General features: G+C 42.4%; 2 protein-coding genes across 3 annotated transcripts in view; one reads left to right on the top strand and one right to left on the bottom strand.

Moving 5' to 3' along the window:
• Positions 1-842: 842 nt before the first annotated feature.
• CCNE1 (cyclin E1) lies at positions 843-15,945 on the bottom strand. Of its 2 annotated transcripts, XM_032764182.2 has the most exons (12): positions 15,852-15,945; positions 15,484-15,534; positions 15,263-15,353; positions 14,887-14,955; positions 7,068-7,210; positions 6,847-6,982; positions 5,285-5,431; positions 3,849-3,944; positions 3,340-3,474; positions 3,125-3,236; positions 2,886-3,043; positions 843-1,499 (listed from the first exon to the last, which is right to left on the bottom strand). In XM_032764182.2, the coding sequence occupies exons 2-12, from the start codon at positions 15,495-15,497 to the stop codon at positions 1,377-1,379; spliced, it is 1,224 nt and encodes a 407-aa protein (XP_032620073.1). In that variant the 5' UTR covers positions 15,498-15,534; positions 15,852-15,945; the 3' UTR covers positions 843-1,376. The 2 variants fall into 2 exon arrangements, with proteins under 2 accessions (XP_032620073.1, XP_032620074.1); XM_032764183.2 differs by lacking the exons at positions 6,847-6,982; positions 7,068-7,210.
• Positions 15,946-16,286: 341 nt separating this feature from the next.
• LOC116815656 (uncharacterized protein F13E9.13, mitochondrial-like) overlaps positions 16,287-19,664 on the top strand; it is a 52,042-nt gene continuing 48,664 nt past the window's right edge. Inside the window, exons 1-3 of the mRNA XM_032764185.2 lie at positions 16,287-16,403; positions 16,703-16,778; positions 18,535-18,617. Coding sequence (XP_032620076.2) covers positions 16,706-16,778; positions 18,535-18,617 — 156 coding nt within the window. The 5' untranslated portion in view covers positions 16,287-16,403; positions 16,703-16,705. The remainder of the gene's footprint in view (positions 16,404-16,702; positions 16,779-18,534; positions 18,618-19,664) is intronic.

The raw sequence follows: 19,664 nt of genomic DNA, 5'->3' as shown, positions 1-19,664 counted from the left end.
TAAGCTACACGCATTTCCACCACTCATGAGCATTTCTCACATTCCTTTCAATAGAATCCATGTCTCACTGTTAGTCATAGCTGCTGCCAGAAATAAGAACTTCAAGTTGGTAGCTGCCAACTTGTTCTGCTGACATTTACACTTGTTCCTTTAATGTCCAATTTACAACCTTTCAGAGGATCTTTCAAGAGACTGAACAGCATCATGAAGATAAAAATGAATTGTTTAACCATTAGTAGCATTATCTAACACTTGATCAAGTCTGTTTTTTTTTCCAATGTATTGGGGCTTTAGATTTTGTCAGATTCCCCCCCACTCCATGCACTAAATTACCTCCAAACACTATAGTTACCAGCAAGCTTTAGTTTGAACACCAGAAATTTAATGAAAATACAAGAACAACTTGTATTCCATTCCTCAGTTTCATGCTGCTAATGCTTAGTTTATGGGAAACTAGCATGAGTAATGCTGAAAGCTTCCCAGAATTTTCAGCATTGCATTTGCAGTAGAAACTGCTCACTGACATTTTGAAAAACAAGTGCAATGACGAACTGAAAAGTTGTTTTACATTTCCTCCTCTCTATAATACGTGGAGGTGGAAGTTTCCAGAAATAGTCATTCAAAATATTTGGAAAAAACCCACAATATGAATAGACTCTGTTTTCAATTGCATTAACAGCTTTATTTTCTGGATGTTCACAGTTCTATATCCAAGAAGAGACTTAGTTCGCAGGGAAGCAGTTGGTGGTAAACAGAAGATACTTCCCCACAGCCCCACGTTTTCTGCTTTGAAACATCTACCGTTACCATACTGATACAACAAATACACATAAAACCAGCTGTCTAGGACAGCATTTTTATTTAAAAATTGATATACAGAGACATAGCAGCATTTACATAAAGGGTTTTTAAAAAGTCATCAAGTTGTAAGCCAATAGCTTGTAAAGAGGCTCTAAAATGTAGTCTTCCACAACATTCTCAAGCCCATTTGCCCTCACAAGGTGAAATGATCCCAGGATATCCAAAGAGAGACAGACACACGGACACACACACAGTTGCAGTTTTTAACTTCAAGCCTTTTTTTTTTTTTTGGAACAGTTGGTCACATCAAGTATCACCTTCCTTAGCAGCATTTGGAGCACTCTTCAGCGTTCTTTTAAGTGGCTGGTGTACTTGATCCATTTATTTAAAATATCAATAGTTAATAAAAATTTTCATATAGAAGATTCTTCTGTCACAAAAAAATGCAAATTTCCTTTTTAGAATCCATAAAAGCTTATAAACTTCACTGGCAGCATTTCCATAATGGAGCAGGATTCAGAACCAGCAAAAATAGGCACTTCAGCTAAATTGTCTCTGATGTAGACAGTTTGCAGTCATATCAGCTTCAGCCCAGTGGACTGTTTCTTACTACTCTGTGGTGGTGTGAGGACACCACTGGGTAAAGGAGAAGTCCTATTTTGCTCAGCCAACATGGCCTGTTTTGCTTGAGCTTTGTCCTGAACAAGTAAAAAAAAGTAACATTTAAGTTAGCATGTGTTACAAAATCAACTTTGATATTCCAGCCACACATTAATAAAAGATGCAAAAGACTTGAGGTATTACTTAAATGCCCATTATGTTTCCAAAGCTATTATTTGCACATTTAAACTTCTCTAGTTTGTTTTCACCAGCCTATTATCCCATTTTAAAATTCTTACACCATACTACTGAAATTTCTTCAAAGCTAAGACTGCCTCTGAACAACCAGCTGATAGCAGAATAAGTCTGAGAGTAACGAAGCACTGCTAATTCTTCAATTTAGGTTATTTTCCAGGGTGCAGCTTTGCCTTAAAAGTATTACCGATGTGAGTCCAGAGTGCAATTTGGCAAGGTTTCTATATCTACATCCTACTTGAATTATATTTTTGACCTACCAAACAACTTTACTGTAGTAAGATGCATGTATTATATTGCTAGTCAGACACTGTAAATCATGACAGATCAAAAAGTTAGCAGCATTTTGAATTCTCTTCATCAGTATTAGATATAGCCCTTACAAGTGTATAAGGAAACAGAATTTCAGTTGCTACTAAACTTTAGAGGTGTTTTTATAATCTACTACATTTTAATCAAAATCATTTTAATATAAAAGAATTAGTGAATAAAAGTTAACTCCAGTTTATGATACATGGAGCTATAATGCATCAAGCAAATATATTCTGACCCTTAAAACATTAATGCTTGATTTATTCAACTAGTCAATTGCTAGCAAACCTTGGGACCATAAGATATTGCTCTTACGGGCCTATAGTGAGAATTTAGTCACTGGCAGAGGAAAAAAGCTTTTAAAAAATAAATCAAAAGCAGTCATCCAAATTGGGGACGTGTTTTCTTTCCTAAAATTAGACTATTCTATCTTTCCAAACATAATGAGGAAGCTCCATGTTCTATAATCCTTGTCAAGCATCCCAAAGTTGATACCAAGTTAGTGGAAAATCAAGCTAGAGGGGTTTTGTTTATTGCTTTGACAAGTATCTGCAAGATGACAGTATGTTTCTGACCTAATCTATACAAACAACTATCAAGTGCTCAGTGTATTATGCCATCACCAAGAGCTGACAGTCTGAAGAGTGGCCCTTTTGTGCTAAGCATGGTGCAAAAGAGGACAGTCTCTGCCCAAAAGAACTTGCAACTTAAGCTCAAGTTTATCATCAGCAGCACTCTTAAGTATAGGTCCTTAAACATATACTGTGTATCACTTCTTAAAGGCATTTAGTTTCTGAATTTGCTCTATCAGGTCACAAATTTAAAAAAAAAAAGCCTTGATATTCCTATACTCTACAAGAGAATATAGTTTTTGCCTCTAGAGATTACATAAAGATTAAAAAAAGAAAAAGGCATACCAGCAAATCCAAGCTGTTTATGTGTGTTTGTATATTGTGCAAATCTTCAGAAGCTATGCCTCTGAAGTGTTTTAGTTTGGAGCTTCCTGCTTCCCTGATAGCAATAGCAAATGGAACCATCCATTTTACACACTCTTCTATGTCATACCATTCATAACCTGGAAGGTAAAGATACTTAGGTGAGCCTTAGGTTAACCTACTTGTCAGACAAACATCTGCAACTAGAAAGCGTTAATTACCCGAAACCTTCTGCATCAGTTCAGATGAGGAGAAGTGGTACAAAGCAGAAGCGGCAAGTACTCCATATGTATATTCCAAGCAGCCAATATCGAGCACACAGAGATCCAAAAGCTACACAGAGAGAAGACAGACTCCTAATATGTGACAATCTCATATTACAAATGACAAGTCTTAGCATGAGATGCATGGTGTTTGGGGATGAAGTCACCCTTACCTCTGCTATCTGTACAAAGATTTGCTGGGGATATTGTGGCAGCAACACCTCATAAAGCTCATTTAGATATGCAACTTGCATGTAAATATTTAGCCATGATACAACTGTCAGTGGATTTAAGTTCCAATTAAGAGCCTAAAAAAAGATACATATAATGTTGACAAAAATGTTAACAAAAATGTTAACATTAGAATATGTGGCTTACTCTCTACATCATTACCTAGTGTTGGTGGGACACTGCATTCCCATCTATAGTAGCAGTGCAAAGAAAACAATGTTCTTTTTTCTAGTGAAACTGAACTTTCCCATGTAAAAAAGCCTAACCAAACCATCTTATCTGTAACCTTTGAGAAGTATGCAATTACTACATCTTACAGGGCACTAGTTTTAACTACAGAAAAATATTACTCTACCAGAATATTACAACACTAATTGTAGCTCTCCGCTGTAGTCAACCACACAATGTTTTGGTCCTTACAGAAACGTAAATGATACTATTTTATTACTACCTTCATAATGATCAGTTCCATGCTGAGGATTTCATCTTCTGCACAAGCTCCGTCTGTAACATAAGCAAACTGGTGCAACTTTGGTGGATAGATTTCCTGAAAGATAGAAGATCAAAAATAGAATTCAAGTAGAATGTAGATATTCCACGTGTTAAAAAAACTTGAACATTTAAAGTTGTTTAAAACTAAAATCTCGTGGGAGCCCAAGCGTTTGTTGACTCTCATGAGTCATGGTAGTGATAAAAAAAATGTCTTCACAAATAGCAAATTTCTTGTTCATAGTCTTCGTTTTCCATTTTTGTTTAATTAGTACAAGTGCAAAATAGAGTTTGACTGCAAGGGATACAATGCATGTTCTTTTAGCTCATTATCAAGATCTTCATGTCAGTTATTCCACCACCTCACAAATTTGCCTCTGTATACTCCTACTACATACATGGAGAGATAACACCTGCATATTCCTAAAAATGTTCTAATAAAGGCTGAATATTGTGCCACCACATTTTCTAGGGGCCAGGTTCCAATCTTAGCATGGGGGTCTATTTTTGTGTCACATTACAAAAGGATTAGCCCTCTAAAAGAAATATCATTATTAGGAACAGCATGGTCAATGACCTATTCTAATTTCCCAAATGTAGGACTATAAACCTGGTGTCCAATGCAGATGTGGTATGAGGATGTACCTCTGGAGGTTATGGGATATGTCTGGTCTAAATTTGGCTTGCTAGAAAAGAGGCAGTGGGGAGAGGAAGAAACAGACATTAGCCTCAATTAGGCTCAACAATTTAAATGCTCTTTTAACATATCTGTTTTTTCAGACAAGTTGGCTTCCCCAACCCTTCCATTCAATTGACCGGTGTAAGCTTTACCTTACACATACCTAAAAAAGAAAAAACAAAAAACAAAAAACACCAATCTGATGAGGCGTTATGATTTAGAAACAGAGCAAGGATGTGTGCCAAAGAATACCTTAAAGAATCAGATACATTCCAGAGATTTCTATTCATCTTCCCCTTTAAGAGTTAAAACCAGGGAAAGTCACTTATTTTAATAGTCGAGTTATTTGAACAATTGAGGGATAACTCCTGAGTTATGTCATCTAGTTCCAATGTCAGTTATGCTCTTTATTGGCAGAGTACTTAGAAGTGGTCTCTGGATACAGAGGCCAGCCTTAAAACTCAAGGTAACTAACTTGACTTCAATTTTTGTATTTCCTAGGAGTACAAAGGAATGGAAGATTCTGATGTAACCTTATATAGAGTAAAATGGGTCAGAGGGGGGACTGTAGCAAGAGTTGAATCTTCTTTCTTCCCACAAACCCCTCCAAAAATTATTTTCCCCTTAATGACTTCCATAAAACAAAGATGTGCCCAGCACACAACAGAAGCAAGCATTTCCTTGCCACTCATGTTTAGGTAGAAGCTAAAGACTTTTACCTCAAGCTTTGCAGCTATGAATAAAGATGAAATGCCAATAAGCTGCAACAGTGTTTTTACAACATTTTGTTGTGTTGCCATAAATCGATCAAAGAAATCTTGTGCCAAGTAAAAAGTCTCTCTGTGAAGCTTGTAGACCTCACAAACCTGCAAGAGATAAACAGTAATGAATATTCATAAGGAAAGCACACAGACTACAAACAAGTCCTTTTAGGTATCAAACCAATTCATGTACCTACAATGGCGGTTCTGTCTCAAGCAGCATATAACATTTAATAAGACAAATTTAGGGATATTTTTCATACAGTAGCTTTTAATATAAAGAGCTGAAATCAAATATGGGGTAAGAAGAGTGGTGGCATGTCCTATGGTAGGTCAACTTGCAGCCGCCACAGTAATGTCTTTCCAGGGGACATCTATGACCTTTCAGTCCTAGTAATTACTGCAGTGACTGATGCCAACTGAAGAGGAGCAGCATGAGGGGTTTAGAACCAAGGCTCTCAGCTCCACACAGCTCAGTTGGGAGCCCAGCTGCCCCCCAGGCTTTTGCCTCCCTGCTCCCCATCAGGAGCGGAGGAGCAGCTACCCAGGCTTCTTGGCTCCCTAAGCAGGGAGCCTCTGGGCAGTAGCCCAACTGGGAGTGGGGAGCTGGAGGCAGGTGGGCGCTAACTGCCTGTCTTGTCAGTTTTCACACAATGTCTGCACAGACACTGTACTACCCTAACTATATTAACAAAAGCCCAGTAGAAGCGGTCTCATGAAAGTGGAGTTATGTCAGTGTACAACTGCACTTACATCAGTGGGACAAGGCTGTCATGTATAAAACAAAAAAAACCCACACGTGGGAAAGCATGTATGTTACAAGACCAGAGCATCAGGTCTTCATATATAAGAAAAAAGAGGTAGCCTTTCCACAGTTCATAACAGAAAGAAGAATTCTCACAAGCTGGTTGTGACTGAGACAGAACTCTTCAGTCCTCTAAGCCAGTAGGTGGCCAACAGGAAGATACTGTGCAACAAGAATGTTTAAAAATAGCATCTTTTCAATTCTAAGATTATCATGTTAGAAACAGTTGTAATATCATGTAGTATATGCTGAAACTATTAGAATTATGAAACATTAGGAGTTACATCAGGGTTCCCAACTTCTCTACAAACACCGTCACTTCCCCTCCACCATAATTTCATCTTCTTTTGCTTTAGCCTAGAACACAAAATGCTGCAATAAAACATTTTATGGAAGTTCCAGGCAGAAGTAATCATTCACATTCATGGAGTACAAGTTTGATAAACTATTCTTATATTAGATATGAAATTATCAAATTGCACACTTGAAACTTGGAACCATTAAGTTCTACTTATTTGGTTCTAACACTCCAGTAAAATTTCTTAGATGTGCACTGAGTAAACAAGTTCCACTAATATTCTGGTACTTTATGCATTACGTAAAGTTCATGAAAATGCAGCTCATACTAGGTATTTAGAAAAATCCATGTTATTCAGGACATCTCTATACCTACCTACAGCATGCTTAAAGTGTTAGCAAGAACAGCAAAGCTCACCTCCATTAGCCAGTCTAGAAGAATTGTTCGCATTTTAGGTTGCAAGAGAGGGTGCTTTTGCATATAATGTTTATCTTTCATATATGTCTGTTCTTTGTTTAGCATGTTTTTCCATACATCATCTCTATTTGCCCAGCTAAGGAAAAAATATAAACATGTTAAGTATCAACTGTTAAGTGGTGAATGGAACAGACAAAGAAAGGGGAATGAAATACAATTACCCCAGAATTGGTAGCGGTGAAGTTCTAGCTGGACTAAGTCTGAGGTCTACAAAATGAGAGAAACCAATATTAACTGGCTCATCTTTATCTGGTGTGGGAATCAGCATATGGGGACTTTTCTGGACATCCTTATTCCAAGATGGCTATTAAAAGGAAAGAAAAAAATGTTGCACTATAACTGTTTTTTTAGTTTCTAGGGCTATTAATGCACACAGACTCCACACAAGACACATTACATCAGAGAGGTGATCATACTCCTGTAGGCAGCTAAAATTCAGAACAAGTTAAAGGTGTATTTTCACATAAGAAAGACTTTCAATTGCTGATCTTAAACAAGTCATTTACTTTCCATGTTTTGGGATTGAAGGGTCGTAGATGTCCCATAGAAAGACAAGTGTTCTATAAAGAGAGAGTTCTGTCGCTATGTTTCAGATGGAAGGAGATTTTGCATGAAAGTAGGATTTTTGTCTAGGAGTCGCATCTGCTTATTCCCCACCTGAAGTTCTGATCCCTTGGTTTATGGCAGGAGTTGGCAACCTTTCAGAAGTGGCGTGCCGAGTCTTCATTTATTCACTCCAACTTAAGGTTTCACGTGCTGGTAATACATTTTTAGAAGGTCTCTTTCTATAAAAGTCTATAATATATAACTAAACTATTGTTGTATATAAAGTAAATAAGGTTTTCAAGATGTTTAAGAAGCTTCATTTAAAATTAAACTAAAATGTAGAGCCTCCCGGACTGGTGGCCAGGACCTGGGCAGTGCGAGTGCCACTGAAAATCAGCTCACGTGCCGCCTTCGGCACGAGTGCCATAGGTTGCCTACCCCTGGTTTATGGCATCACAATCCCAGCCAGCTTTCTTGGCCTGGGCCAGGCACTAATGATCCAATACCAGCAGACCAAATTCAGTGATGAATGCTGGTCACATGCCACGAGGCATGTTGCACATATGCTAAAAAGACAATCAAGGATTAGGACTCAGGTGAGGAATAAGCAAATGGGATTCCCAGACAAAGAGCCTGCTTTTGTGCAAAATGTCCTTGGTAATGAACACAGAGGAGGAATGCTGATTTTGTTTTGTCTTTCAAGATTCAGAGGTTATTGACTGCTCATCTTGTGAAGTTGGTTAAGCACAAAGCTAACACTTTGCTATCACTTCAGACATATGAAAATGACTTTGTATACATTTTATTTGCCCAAGGATGTTCCCTCTTAGAAAAGAGCGAACAAACTCATAACAACTAGTCCATTCATATACAGAATAGATACTAACAAATCTGTAAATGTTAGACACCTGACATTCCAGCTATTATAACTTGATATTTATGTATTTGGAACAGTACACAGACCTAACGCTAATTTCCTTTAAAGAAGGCTTATCCTGCCAAACTAGATTTTTTTAAAAAGGAAGATATTGGTATAAAGTTATTATCCCAGTTCCTAAAGAAAGATAGAACCCATTTTGCTTAGCCCAATGTTCTGAAAGTTCACAAAGACAGAAAATCCTATGACCATGAATAAGCACATTTATTTTTATTTTAACTAAAACTTGGCATTTGAGCCTAGTACTGGAGACAACCATCTTACAAATTACATCCCTTTTTCAGTATCAGTGGCAGGGTCAAAAAGCTCCAGCAAGTCCCCAACCTGCTTTAAATAGAAGACACTTGTTTTACAAGTTAAAAATAAAGACTTATGAATCAGTTTCCAAACCTGGGTTTTTCGTCTGCCTTTGTCACAACAGACAATGCTTTCCAGCACTAGATTCAAAATGCTCCTAACCACATTTTGGTTTATTCATAGTGAAAATTGCTTTGTACTATTTGAGCCACTGCTTGAAAAAGCTAGGCAGTTTTCCTCTTTAAAAAGAGGTCTCAAAATTGTGCATGCAAATCTATCATAGCCATGTGCCCAGCTGTGTCCAAGATCCCAATGAATAGTAACACAAACAGCAACTGGGGCGGCGGGAGGGGGGAGGAAGGTGTATCATTCTGAGTAAGATGACAGTAGATTCCCTATGAACTGAAAGTTTGAAGTGTCACATTGGCACTTAAGTTAATTTTTGCCCTTCCTCTAAGTTAGATATTAGTCACACCTTGTTCTCCAATTACATGGAAGGTATGGATGACAGTCCTTTGAGCGCAGTTAATCAAACAGACTGTGCTGGATAAGAGATGTAAGGAGGGAGAATTATATTCTCTCTGTATATGGCACATGCCCAGCACCTCAGAAAGACAAGGTCCCTGCCCCAAAGAGCTCACAATTTAAACATGTAGACAAAACGAGGGCACAGGGGATGAAAAAAAGGCAATGCAATTCATCAGTGCACTACAGTACAGTGGGTGTTTTTAAATAAAAAAAAAGTAAACAAACCTCAACAGGACTGGAATGAGAGGACATGCTAGGGTTTAAGAGCAAAATGCTGTTTAAGAGTGAAATGATAGGTGAGGGGCTAGGTGTGATCAGAGCAGCAAGCAAGGTAGATTATCTTTAGAGGCAGCATTTTAGATAGCCATCTTGCTTCTCTTTAGCCTATCTAACAAGCTAGTGAGGAGGAAGGGGCTACAGTCATTGAAGTGAGGGATTATTATTGCTTAGATAAGGGTTTTTGCAGGGGAGATGGAGATGGTGCTGTCACAACATCTGTAGTCAATTTCAGATGAGGAAATGTATCAGAAGAGTTGTATTACATCAACTGAGAGGATTGTTGGGTTGCCATTTGTGGAAAAAAAAAAATGGGTAAAGGCTTAGGTGGAAAAACTAGTTCAATTTTTGCCAAGCTTAGTTTAGGTTTGTATAAAGTTAACTAGTCTCCAAATTCTGGAGCTGCAATCAGCTCCTCTGCAGGGATCCCCCCTTGTCCAGGATGGCAGGTGCAGCTGAAAATCTTGGCAGCATAGCAAAGGAAATTCTATGGTTCGTGGGCTCCTCCAAAGGCACTCTGCAATGCTAGAGCAGGAGCCAAAGTCGGATGCAAGCCTAGACCATGATTCAGAAAGAAAGGGAAGCAAAAGAATCTAGTGTGGAAGAGGAGTGGTTTTATATGTGAGGGTCATGGAGTTCTTTGGCAAGGCTCAGACACTGCTATGACAGCTGCAGTAAAAAACCCTGTATTTTATTTATATGCTACTGTAGCAGAGTGGATCGCTGCTCCGGCCCTGAAGGGGTTAAAAACAGCCCAGGGAAGGGGTTGGGGCTGGAGAAAGCAGCCTTTTAGGCTGGGCTGATTGGGGAAGTGGCTGCAGCTGGGGCCATGCCCCAAACTGAGCCACAGGCCCTTATAAAAGGGCAGAGAAGCCAGGAACCCAGAGAGTCTCTCTCTGTGTTCAGAGGGAGAAAGGCCTGGCTGCTGCAAGGGACCCGACAAGGTACCCAGGGTGAAGCAGGGCTGGGGAAGACAGCGGAGCCAGGGAGCTCCTGCCTGGAAAGCCCCAGGCTGCAGCCTAGGAGTAGGCTAAGAGGTACTGGGGTTGCAGGGTGCAACCCAGGGCTAGGCCAAGGCAGCAGATCCAAACCCCTTTGCCGATGATGAGAGGCTAATACTGCAGTCTGCCCCAGGACGTGGGGCTAGCTAATGACTGGGCAGTTACCAAGACCCTGAGGCAAAGTGGGGATGGGGGGGGGGGTTCCCAGGAGGGGGAACCCCTAAGAGAAAGGGGTTACTGCCAGGGGGCAGAACCCCACATAGAAGGGGCACCGGGATCCAGGGAGGGACACGGGGCCAGTAGCAGAAGGCAGATCACCAGTCTGCAGAGGGCGCTCCAGCTGAAAATTCGAGCTAATTCCCAGGAGTGACCAGCAGGAGGCGCAGCAGGGGTGAGTCACGCCCGGTTACAGCTACCTATATCAACAGAAAGGAGGAGTTGGTGAATTCAAGAAAGTTAATGGCTTGGTGGTCATAGGACAAAAAAAAAAAAAAAAGGACAGAAGACAGATGAAGAATGAAGAAATCTATCCACGAGAGAACAAGCAGCAATGCACAGCTCCGAATAAAGTCCAGACCATGGCTGTATGTAGGAGGCTGACTCAGAAGTACTAAGGAACAGAGGAAATAAGAAGCAGAAGATTAGATGGATCATGAACATGGAAGCTGAAGTTACCAAACATGAAGGTGGGATCAGAAAAGAAAGAGGGATATATACTTCACCCTTCCCTGCACCATACCCAGCATGTGCTAGCAACTAGTGCCTTAAGCCAAGTTTTAGGAATAATGCTGTTCTCCTGCAGTTTGCCTACAGAAAGTGACATGTAAAGTAATTCTAGTTAGTTTCATTCACTGAAGGCACTAGGCCGCGGTTCTCAACCGGCAGGCCCGTGGACCACTTGCAACCCAACCGGCTTACAGCTGCTGCCCATATGACATCCTCAGAGCCATACAGGCAGTACTGGATGTGGCCCACAATGATAAGCAGGTTGAGAACCACTGCATTAGAGACAAGTATTATGGCACAGGAAAGATATACAAGGCAGTTCTACCAGCCAGCTTCAAGAAGCGAAGAGAAATGTTAAAGAAGTCAGACAAGGGAAGGTATCATTGTGATTAACACTTCAATTCGCAACCCTAAATTTGATAATCCACATAATTTATATCAAAGATTATGTTGGCTACTAAACTCACCATCTGGGTCTCCCTTTGGTATGTTATGTGAAAAAATAATCTCAGTTTAAAGGACTTTTGTTTCACAAGACATCCTGCTAATGTACCAACACTCATGTTAGGTATGATGAAAATTAGACTGAGAATTGCGAACAGTGCCTGTTATTTTACTTCAAAACCAAATACAGAATTTCTGCAGTACTCTGCTTCCATCAGCCTAATATAACCACCCTTTCATCACATAAAGGCTAACTGCATCCTAATTAAAAGTTCAGGCCTTATGTTCAGCAGAAACAAACTAATGAATTGAGTATTAACATGCCAAAAGTGGGATGTGACAGTGCTACTTTACACATGGAGCCAAATGGAGCTTCAACTAGTATACAATAATTGATTTAATGCAAAAAGCCACGCAGTGTATGTTGCACAGGATTTACAGCTACTTGCACATTGAAGTTTGCTGCGCACCATCTTGCTTTCTCACTAGAAATCATACAGGCTTGCTCTACTCCTGGTAGAACTGCACAGTCTCATTAGTGGCCTATGGCAATTTATATCAGAGAATAGCTTGTGTCACACACAGACTGAAGAGCTGCTGCTGTGCAACCAAATGTTAGCTTCCTGGATTTGTCAAAGGATAACAGTTATAACAAAAGTATCCACAGAATCTTCTCAATGTACAGACTGATACTCAGGTACCTCTTATTTATGAACTACAGAGTTGCAGGGCCTTATCAGTGCCAAGTGGGTTTACAGAAAGCTAAGTCTTTAATTTACACTTCAGGAATTGGTGCTTTAACTGTGTTTCAATATACCAATCATTCTTGAAGGAATTGCCTCAGAATCTATTAAAAAGATCTGATTTTCATGTTAAGACAGGACAGTAATTCCCATTTCTAGTTCTGGAATAAGAGGAGTAACAGTAAGTGCATTTTATGCTAAACATGTCAACTTTATTTCTACTGCCATTTTGGGGAGAGGGGATAAATACCTGGGTACATGTTAGTAGCTATTTACTAAAATAAACTCTATGTAATATTAAAAAACAATCAAAAAAAATTGAGGGATGCTTTTTGGGAGAATGGAGAAAAGGAATTGTAATGAAGGACAGACAGCTCCCCCTTGTTAAAAGTGAGAAATTAGTTTAATGTATTGCATAAAAGGAAGACAGACGGGAAGGAGAGATCCCCTCATTAAATGCTCTCCATTTGAGCCCTGCTTAATACGTTGAGTGATAACTAGTATATGCGGTTGCAACAAGCAGAGACCATTCCAAACAATGACATCCATCTGCTATGTAGCACTTCAGTCTTCAAATTTGCAGTTACCACTTCTGGTTAGATGCACCATATTATGCATAAAGTAGGGCCCTACCAAATTCACAGTCCATTTTGGTCAATTTCAGAGTCATGGGATTTTAAAAATCATAAATTTCATGATTTCAGCTATTTAAATCTGAAATTTCACAGTGTTGTAATTGTAGGGGTCCTGACCCAAAGAGGAGTTTGGGGGGGCGGGGGGGGAGACATCGCAAGGTTATTATAGGGAGGATTGCGCTACTTCTACCTTTACTTCTGCACTGCTGCTGGAAGTGGTGCTGCCTTCAGAGCTTGGCAACTGGAGAGAGGCGGTTGCTGGCCTGGAGTCTAGCTTTGAAGGCAGAACCACTGCCAGCATTAGCGCAGGAGTAGGATGGCATGAGATGGTATTGCCACTATTACTTCTCCACCCCTGGCCACCCAGCTCCGAAGGCAGTAGCACAGAAGTAAATGATGGCATGGTATGGGATTGCCACCCTTACTTCTGTGCTGCTGCTGGCAGGGTGCTGCCTTCAGAGCTGGGTGTCCAGCTAACAGTCAACATTCTCCGGCCGCCCTGCTCTAAAAAGCACAGAAGTAGGGTGGCAATACCGCAACCCCCCTAAAATAGCCTTGTGACCCCCCCTTTTGTGTCAGGACCCCCAATTTGAGAAACGCTGGTCTCCCCAGTGCAATCTGTATAGTATAGTGTAATAGCACGTAAAAAGACCAGATTTCACAGTCTGCAACGTGTTTTTCATGGCCATGAATTTGGTAGGTCCCTATGCATAAGTAACCCTATTACTGAATGAACAGGGTACTGTATTCCCTACCTATGACTTCTGTAGCTTAAATATCCTCCTACATGTGCACTAATTAGCTGAAGTCCGAACAAGAAAGAGCATGTATGTATATTCTATTTCTTCGTGCCTCAGCCAAATTTAATCTGCACATACCTTAAAGGTGTACAGCAAGTGCAAACTCAGTACACATCTCATATTGTGTATGAAAGTGTGGGGCATTAACTGATAGCATACCCAAGTTTGTGGAACAAAGGAAGAACAGAAGTGGAATGGAAGAATGGAACGAACAAATGAAGTTTAGAATACTACTGTTTCAAAATCAAAATTAAGTTATCTTATTATCATCACAGGGAGATTTAAAAAGCTAGCACTGCCTGCTAAGGACATTGTTTCTCCTCCCCATCTCCACTCCTCCTAGACCAGTTAGTGCTATCTATCTGAACCCCTAGTGCCTTTATAGGGATTACTATGCCTTATCTAGAAGCTTCAGTCCCAGCAATGCCACTGAAGTGTACACCCCCTATGCCTAGTATATAACATAAAAAGTTTCCAAATCCTAACTGTGCACCTTCTGATTTTTTGGCACTCAGACAACATTCAGTGTCACAGCAACAACAAATCATTAATGGGCTGGAAGAGGAATACAGATGTCCTCTTTTCCACATTCATATTTAAAGTAGGGAGACAGCTGCAAGAGGGTCCAGACTATCAATTATATGGAAGTGGCTAGGACATGTGTCCTAGACTTCAGTCCTGCAGTGTACAACTCTTTAATGAGGTAAATCGGGTTCTGTGCAGCTCTCTACTCATGCAAAAGTAAGCCTTAATACATGAAGCCCATTCAAACCCAGGACATTTAGTCATGCTAGAGTAATACTACAAGAATTCAGACAGACCTCATCTGTTTTATGCGAATGTTAAAGATCCCATGTCACCTTGTGTAAATTGAAGGGGTTTCTCTTAGTGTTCCTGGCCAAAAGTCTCCCCTCCCCTATTACCATGCAGCATGTTAGTGGTGCATGGTATAGAGTCGGTGAAATGCTCTAAGCTCCAAGAAAACTGTATAAATTAAAAATACTACAGTAATATCAGTAACTATGTATCCACAGCCAAATCAATTACCTGGCTTTCATATTGCTTTTTCTTGTTCATTTCCATTTTAGCAATTTCTTCATCAGGATCCTGTAAGAACTACAGTGGGGAGAAAAGAAAAGAGAGCCATGTGCTAACACGAATACAGACTCCAGGCCAAACTCTGCCACTCTGAGGCACACTGGTGTAAATCCAGTTGTTACTCCCGGCACATTACGCCGGTGCGACAGAGCACAGCACTTGACCCAATTACTGTACACTCAAAATGCCACATGGACATTCATAATCCAGCAAGGGCACAAGAGGCCATGGTCCAAATATTTCAGCAGAGAGAATCCACATTTACACTGGAATGACAGTGCAGGACTTGGCCCTAGAGGATCAAAGTGAGCCATTTTGTACTTACAGTGGCCACATCAGCTTTCCTCTTTCGGGCTCGCATGGCAAGATCAGCAGCACCCTCACCCTTGGAAGGAACCTTCTCATCCACGTAGTCACTGCCAAGAAAGAGAGATACAGGGCCATAAACCCCTCGAGGGAGTCTCCTCTGGGATCTGCCTAATGGAGACCGTGGCCTACCCCACTTCCACCCCCGCCCGCCCTGCAGAGGGCTGGGGAGAGACTCACCTCTCCCCGCGCATGGTGCCTGGATGGGACGGGGTGAGGCTGGCTCCGACCCTAGGAGGAGGGAAAGGCAGAGGGTTACAGGGGGCAGGTCACCTCCTCACAAAGGCGAAGGCGGCAGCAGCTGCAGCTCCCCAGCCCCACAAAGGGCTCCGGCCGCGCGCGGTGGGGGCGGGGGTGGCCCTCATCGCCGGGCGGGGGCACCTGAGCGGAGTCCGCCGGGGTCGGATGCGGGGTGCGTGGGGAGGGGGCGATCGGATGGGGCCGGGACCTCCCCCTCCCCTGCCCCCTAACTGGGGCACCTCCAGGAAATGGCCGAGGGGGAGCCCCGGGCACAAGCACCCGCTCCTCACCGCCCACCCCCGCCTTACCCGGGGAGAGGGTGCCCGGAACGCGCGAGCCCTGTGCGAGGCGCTGCCCGGCGGCTGCGGACTGGGCGCGGGGCAGGGCGGGCGGGGAGCGAAGCGCGGGCGGGCTCCGCTGGGTCGCCTCCTGCCTTCATCAGCGCGGGCGCTGCCGCGCCCTGCGCATAGAGCGCCTCGTCCGAGCGGGACAGATAAGTAGAGGGTCGCGGGGGCCTCCCGGTGCCCGGCCGCACAACGTGGCTCTCCGCTCGGGGGCACCGCCGGCACACCGGCCGGGGCGGGTCTAGCCCTGCGGGGAGCGGGATGCGCGCGCGGGGGATTCTGAGCGCCGGATGGCGCAGATGTGTATGCGAAATTGGATGAGTCGGGACCTGGCTGCGCGGCCATCCGCTCGCGGGTCAAGCCGCTCTGGGCGGGGCCTCCGGGCGCGGGGGAGGAGCCGGCGGCCCAGACGCGGAAGCGGGAGGAAGCAGCGTGGCTTCCCCTGGATGTAAACAGGGCGGCAGGGCCGTGCCAAGGGGGTCGCACCGCGGGGCTTCTCCGAGAGACCCTGCTCAGGTAACGGGGAGCGGCCGGGGCAGGGCTGCGTTGGGAGGGGAAGAGCCTGGGGGGAGCTGACTGGGGCAGGCGGCCCGGCCGAGCTTCATAGCGCCTGCTTGGGTGGGCCGTTTGCCTGCCCTGGCTCAGTACATCCCGACTTTCCGCGCTGGGAAGCTCCTGAGCTTTAAATCGCATCTCTTCCCTTCCCATGGATTGCCGCAGTCACACTGGGCTGTAGCTCTCATTAATGAACCACGTGAGTGTTCAGAGCTTGCCCCCCTGAGACTGACTGATACCCCCGGTCTGTTTTTCCATAGGTCATGAAGTTTCTGAAGCTCTTTGGGCGGTTAAAATCAGTTGTCATTGGGATGGTGCACGTGAGGGCATTGCCAGGTAAAAAAAAACAGAAGAGTTTTTAGATTGATTGCAGCTCAGATAAACCTGTGTCCATTGAGTCTGATTTAAGAACTACCTTACTGACCCATGTTTGCTATTTCTCAACATCCAAGAAGACACAGAAGAGAAGTGGGGAGGAGCTAGCATATTGACATTCTTCCACACCGTCCACCTTGCTGCCTCTTGCCTACCTCCATATGTCTGTAATCTAGCAAGGTAGAAATGCACTATTCACTATATGATCACAACATAGCAGGTGCTATTACATGTAACCAGATCCAGTCTTTGCGTAGGAGTGCGCTCCCTGGACTTTACCTAAGTTGCACAAGTTTGTTGGCTGGATTTGCTCTGCTGTCCAGAACATTAGAATAAGTGACATTTTATGAGATCCCCCATGCGGCCCTGGCTGAGTGGGACATTTAAGCTTCCACACCTTGAGCTCCTGGGAAGGGAGCCAGAAGAACTGCAGCCCCTGTTGTTGTTGTGTGGGTTTGTTTTGTTTGTTTGTTTTGTTGTTGTTGTTTTGTTTTTAGGGAAGATTGGAAGTTAACAGTGTTGCTGAGCTCGCGGTTCCCAGGGAGGGAAGGTGATGGAGAGTGACTAGGGGGAACTGAGAATTTATGGGCGGGAGTGGGAGACAAAAGATCAGGGCAAACTTCTTGTCAGGATACAGTGACAGTGACTTAGCTGGAAGCCCAATAGCTGAGATGAGCATGCAGGTTTTTCTCTGAGACATTTGCCCTTGACTTCACAATGGAGCATCTGTAATATTAGCTAGTCAGTGTCAGGCAAATTCTTCAGGCCCTGCGGAGAGTGATCTTATGGCTGTGGCAGACAAATTGAAGGTGAACACGCACTAGACTCAGTATTTTTAGAGTGGCTTCTAAGTTTGGTTGCCCAATTTTGTGACACCTACAGCCTGATTTTCAGAGATGCTGAATGCCTCTTCTGTTGGAATTGTGTGTTCAGCACCTCTGAAAATAAAGCCTAAAGTTAGGCACGAAAATATCAGAGGACACTTGAAAGTTTTTGGACTCCAGCTTATCTTTAGGGAGAATAGACAGAAAAACAGCAGACTTCACTGCTTTTTGCCTGTTACTCATCAATAAGTTATTTTGCAACAGTTTACTATCGCAGTTATGTCTCGGTGTCTTGGATACAGTCCTGTGTACTAAGAACCTTCCTTCTAGCACTAATGCAGTCTTTAAATTTTCTCCTGTGCATCATTCCTGTTTATGTGCCTCTGGGAAAATTGGAATGCAAGACTTTACCTCCACTTCTCATGAATCATTGGAGAATCCCTACCAAGGATCCCTACCTGTCAGTTTCTTTGGTCTTCTTCGTATTAATTTCCCATCACCGGTGCAGCGTAATTGCCTGTGACATTGCCACTGATTGAAATACATGCATTGTCACTGGTAAAGAATGAGATGTGATCACAATTACAGGCAAGAATGACAAGCTAGGTGCTGGTCTGCTTCAGTGTAAGGTTATGTTTGATATTCCTGAAGTATAAGGGCTTTTAAACCATTTTTAGGAACTCAGTAGTAAAAGCATGTCAATCAAGTTCTACTAGGGACAAGATTCCATTAAGGTATGAGACACTGTGCAACAGCCTACTACTCATTATTTACTCTGGCAATTTATGCCTACTTTGGCATTTCTGTCAATGGTTGCAATAATCTTAATCTAACTCTGACTTGGTTTTGACTTCTGCTTGTATCATGGCATATAAGATTATTGTTCTTTGCAGGGACACCACGGAGCAGTTTGCTATTGACCCAGATCACTGATGAAGCCTGTCATGAGGCTGAGATTTATAAGGATGCTGGAGTTGTAAGTTTCATTTTTCATCCTTCTCTTTTAATTTTTGAATAAAGATATTGCTATGTCAGAATACAACAGATCTTGGTTCTGTGGAGCTAATATTTTCAAGATCACATTTACATTAGAGTTCTTGCCAAAACCTGGATCCAGACTGACATGCAGATTGTTAGAAGGTGTTTGAAATTCAATCTTAGATCCACATTTTGCAGATGGCCTCAATTTCTATAATAGTCTAGATCTCAGTATTCCTGAACTTTGAAAGAATCTGGATCAGCACTTTGCAGCTCAGGGCCAATCACTTAAGCATATCTACAATCAACTTCTAGAAGAATCAGACCAGTTGAGTATCAGAGGGGTAGCCGTGTTAGTCTGGATCTGTAAAAGCAGCAGAGGATCCTGTGGCACCTTATAGACTAACAGACATTTTGGAGCGTTGAGGAAGTCAGATTGTCATCTCTTGTTTTGTGTTTGTACAGTGCCTACCACATGGGTTCCTGTTACATAAATAGGTCTCTTAGGCACTATGATAACACAAATATTAATTAATATGATTAAGAAAAGTTGATTATTGCCAAAAATCTAGTCAACTCTGTTCTTTGATAAAATTGCACAACTGGTCTGACAAAGTGGTTTATTTGTTTGCCCTACATATCGTATTTTAATATAATTAAAATGCTCTGTTTTGTCGTCTCACTGGAGAATGGAGTATGCCCAGGCAGCAGATGAAGCGTCTCCACTTCCCCTCTAAGCAGATCCAACCTGTTCTGGTTGTGCTTGCCCCTTTGTAGTATATATTATGCAGGGTACAAAAAGCACCTTTGTTCGTTTCTGCTAAGTGTAAACCTTCCAAGATATACCCCTGGCAGTAAGTGCTCTTCTACTTTGCATATCTTGAAGAGAAGATCTGAAAGGCCAGTCTCAGCCAAAGGCAACAAAATGCAGGTACTAGTGACTGAATTTCTATGGACCTCAGGTGTTGTAGTAATTTCCGTAGTTCAGCAGATTTTTAACAGGGTGCATGTCCTTTTAAAAGGTCAGGGTATGTTTTAAACATTT

This window comes from Chelonoidis abingdonii, chromosome 19 (assembly GCF_003597395.2).
Source record: "Chelonoidis abingdonii isolate Lonesome George chromosome 19, CheloAbing_2.0, whole genome shotgun sequence".
NCBI lineage: Eukaryota > Metazoa > Chordata > Testudines > Testudinidae > Chelonoidis > Chelonoidis abingdonii.
This window is presented reverse-complemented; position numbering and strand designations above follow the sequence as displayed.

What these genes read in the sequence shown, in the direction of transcription:
- CCNE1 (XM_032764182.2), bottom strand. An exon ending in TCATAGCTGCAAAGCTTGAG is followed by an intron (nt 3,945 to 5,284) that starts GTAAAAGTCTTT and finishes TCTATCTTTCAG; the next exon opens with GAAATCTATCCACCAAAGTT. An exon ending in TAAACAGCTTGGATTTGCTG is followed by an intron (nt 1,500 to 2,885) that starts GTATGCCTTTTT and finishes TTACTTGTTCAG; the next exon opens with GACAAAGCTCAAGCAAAACA.